The sequence below is a fragment of the Varanus komodoensis genome, unplaced genomic scaffold, assembly GCF_004798865.1.
Source record: "Varanus komodoensis strain SLA01 unplaced genomic scaffold, ASM479886v1 scaffold22, whole genome shotgun sequence".
Classification (NCBI taxonomy): Eukaryota; Metazoa; Chordata; class Lepidosauria; order Squamata; family Varanidae; genus Varanus; species Varanus komodoensis.
In genome coordinates, this window is record NW_025335606.1 from 7,500,359 (window position 1) to 7,503,594 (window position 3,236).

Here is a 3,236-nt window from a genome sequence, read left to right on the forward strand (position 1 = left end):
TCTCTGTCTAGGAAGAACAATTATTCTCTGATCCCAAATGTAGGATACAGTTGGATCTTGAGCTGGGCAAAAACTTATTTAGAGTCTGTTGCCCCCAAATGAAATTGCACCTAACTTTCAGAAATGTTTGCTGCTAACTCCTGATGTCCCATGGGATAAAGAAAATAAAAAGTTTCCATGTAAGGGAAAATCCTTAGTTTCTAAATGTGCACACAGAAAAGCAGGATTCTTCCCATACTGATGTACAGGTTTGCAACTTAACAGGGCAACAGCCTCCCTAGAGTGGTAAAAATGCACCACCTTGTGGTTGGAGAACTGAGAAGCAACATTATTAAAAGTCTTGCAGACGCTTTTACAAGAATCCTGGTTCGGTTCGACATGTTGGTAAGCACTGCCCACATAGCAAAAAGGTATTATGGTTGGAATGTGTGTTTGGAAGCCATGATAGGATTAACTACACCACAAATAGCCCTGATCCAATGGCATTTATCCCATTATCCCAAATAACGCATTTCCAATCACGTTTATTTCAGTGCTGGACTACATTGCAAATGCAAGAGATATATAGCATTCTCTATATATTGAGAATGCGATGGATGTTCCTGGCATATTCCAGGAATGTTTTGCTCTTACTGCTGTTGGAGCAGCAACAGTGGCCTGAGCTTTCCTTGGATGGCTGGGGATGATGGCCTCCACATCGCCTGGCGTGGGCCCACAGTATCCTCTTAGAGACCATGGACCGCATCCTTTACATACGTACAAACCTTCTGAGACAAGAAGACTAAAACCCTTCAGATTAATGCACTTTTTATTTTTATATGGAGAGGCACATTGGTTTTCTCATACTTTGTTTCTTAATAGGGAACAAGGCACACTTTATGCAAAATTTGCTTGACAGTAACCTGCATTTTCTATCAATGCAAAATTCCTTGTTGACCTACATTTAAAAAAAGTCTTTCACTGAGACAAGGCAACAGCTTGGAAAACAATATGGGTAAAATAACTGGCTGCAGGTACATCTTTGCTGTGCTGTAAGGTATGCTAGGTAGATCCTTGGGGTTTTCATATTTATTCAGGAAAAATTATTCTTATTATGGGATCAAAGCTGAACTCAGCAGGAGGCAGCAGATCAGTTATAATTATAGCTGCACTTGCACAGCAGAATTAAAGATTATCTTTGCTTTTTGTCTAGTCATTTTCTTCACTTTGCCAGATCATTAATACAAGTCAGTTTTTGAAGCTGCACACAAGCAGAACCATCATCTTCCCTTCGAATTGTTCGAGTTAGCGTGTAACACGTGGTGTGGAGCTCAGCATCCGTCCACCGGAGGCTTTAGCATGTCCTTTAAGCTACATTCTGGATGATGACCGCTATCCCTTGGCCACCGCCAATGCAAGCAGAACCGATGGCATATTTACCTCCACGGCGCCTGTAAGAAAGCAAGAGAACTGTGATAATATAACAAAAAAATTGGATTATGGTATTTAAAGAAATGAGAGAAATTTTGGATATAGACTTAGAAATGTCACCGAGAATTGTGTTATTACTTTTGATTGAAAAACAAGATATAAATGAAGCTAAGAAAGAATTGACTGTAAGTTTGATAACGGCAGTTAGGCTAGTGATAGTTACATAGTGGAAACAGAATTGGGTTTTGCAAAGGCATGAATGGTATAATGAAATATGGAATGTGGCAATTAATGATAAACTGATGACAGAAATAAAAATTAAAAAAGGGTTAATGAAAGCAAGTAAATATAATGAAATTCGGGAAGTTTTTGTAAAAGCAATACTGATAGAAGGCAAAGCAAGATTATATGAATTTCTGGAGGGGATATGGATATAATTGAAGTATATTATAGATTATTAATTGTTACAATATGTGAATTAAGTGGTGGTACTATTGGTCTCCAGGGTGGTGGGGGTACTTTTTTACTCTATAATTATTGTGTTTTTGCTATGTTATATTATCATTTCTGTGCTGTGTTGTATTTATGCTTTTTTTACTTCTGTTTAAAAAAATAAAAAGGGGGGAAAAAGCAAGAGAACAAAGAAGATCCCTAAATAGCTCTGGGAGGCCACACCTGTGCCACCTGTTCTGCATTCTGAAGGGTTTGGACAGAAGGTGTAGCCTTTTAGCTTCACAGGAAAGTCCACAAAACCTGATGGAAGTGCCCAGAAAATTCCTACATACACTCCCCAGAGAGGGTCACCTGGTGCCAATGTTATTTTCTTTCCGGTGTCAGGCAAAACTCTTTATTTTCCCGCTATTTTATGTTTAATTGATTTTAACTGGGGTTTTAGTATATTAATGTTCGGATGCTGTGGGGTTTTATTCTACTCATTTCAATTGTTAAAACATATGATCTGGCCTGGGCAACTTCTTCTTCCTTCTCTTTCTCCTCCTATATTTTTATTTTATACTGATAATTTTAATTTTGTATTTGTAAATCAATGTATTTTTTGTATTTTTATATTTAATGGTAATTTATTATGTACTATTGTATTTCAATGTATTTTATCATGTTGTAAGCCCCCCGAGGTTTCGGCAAGGGGCGGCATAGAAATGTAATAATAATAATAATAATAATAATAATAATAATAATAATAATAATAATATTGTAAGCTGTTCCGAGACGTTTGTAGGGGACGGGATAGAAAAGCTTTTAATAAAGAGATAGATAGATAGATAGATAGATAGATAGATAGATAGATAGATAGATAGATAGATATGATTAAGAAAAAAAAAGAACTTCCACTCACACAGGACTGGGAGAACGGCTTCCTCAAGTAAACAAGCAGCTGGACATGCTCAATGGAGGGAGGAGAAGAGACCAGCCAGTCCCAACTCACCTGTCTTCAGATGAACTCCAGGTGGATGCGCAAGACTTCAAGATGGTCTCCTGGCCAGACACTGGCCAAACTCAGACCTGTTTAGCTTTAGCAGGGAATGCTTTCAGACCACAGCCCTGGGACCCAGACTTAAAGCTCCAGGGGGTTTGCCCCTCCAGGTTCTTCATGTTAGATTCTGTGCATTAGAAGCTTTAAAGGCTGAAAGCTGCTCCACCTACATGCTATTTTACTTGGTGAGATGATCCAAAGCGTGTGTTCGGTCTCTATGCTAGGCATTCCAGGGTATGGAGAGAGAGAGAGAGAGAGAGAGGGAGAGAGGGAGAGAGAGAGAGGGAGAGAGGGAGAGAGGGAGAGAGAGGGAGAGGGAGAGGGAGAGGGAGAG

The 3,236-nt window shown here is 39.0% G+C and overlaps 1 protein-coding gene across 1 annotated transcript in view; it reads right to left on the reverse strand.

Annotated features, from left to right (window-relative positions):
• Positions 1-790: 790 nt before the first annotated feature.
• Positions 791-3,236, reverse strand: part of ACAA2 (acetyl-CoA acyltransferase 2) — a 29,388-nt gene continuing 26,942 nt past the window's right edge. Inside the window, exon 10 of the mRNA XM_044431199.1 lies at positions 791-1,430. Coding sequence (XP_044287134.1) covers positions 1,346-1,430 — 85 coding nt within the window. The 3' untranslated portion in view covers positions 791-1,345. The remainder of the gene's footprint in view (positions 1,431-3,236) is intronic.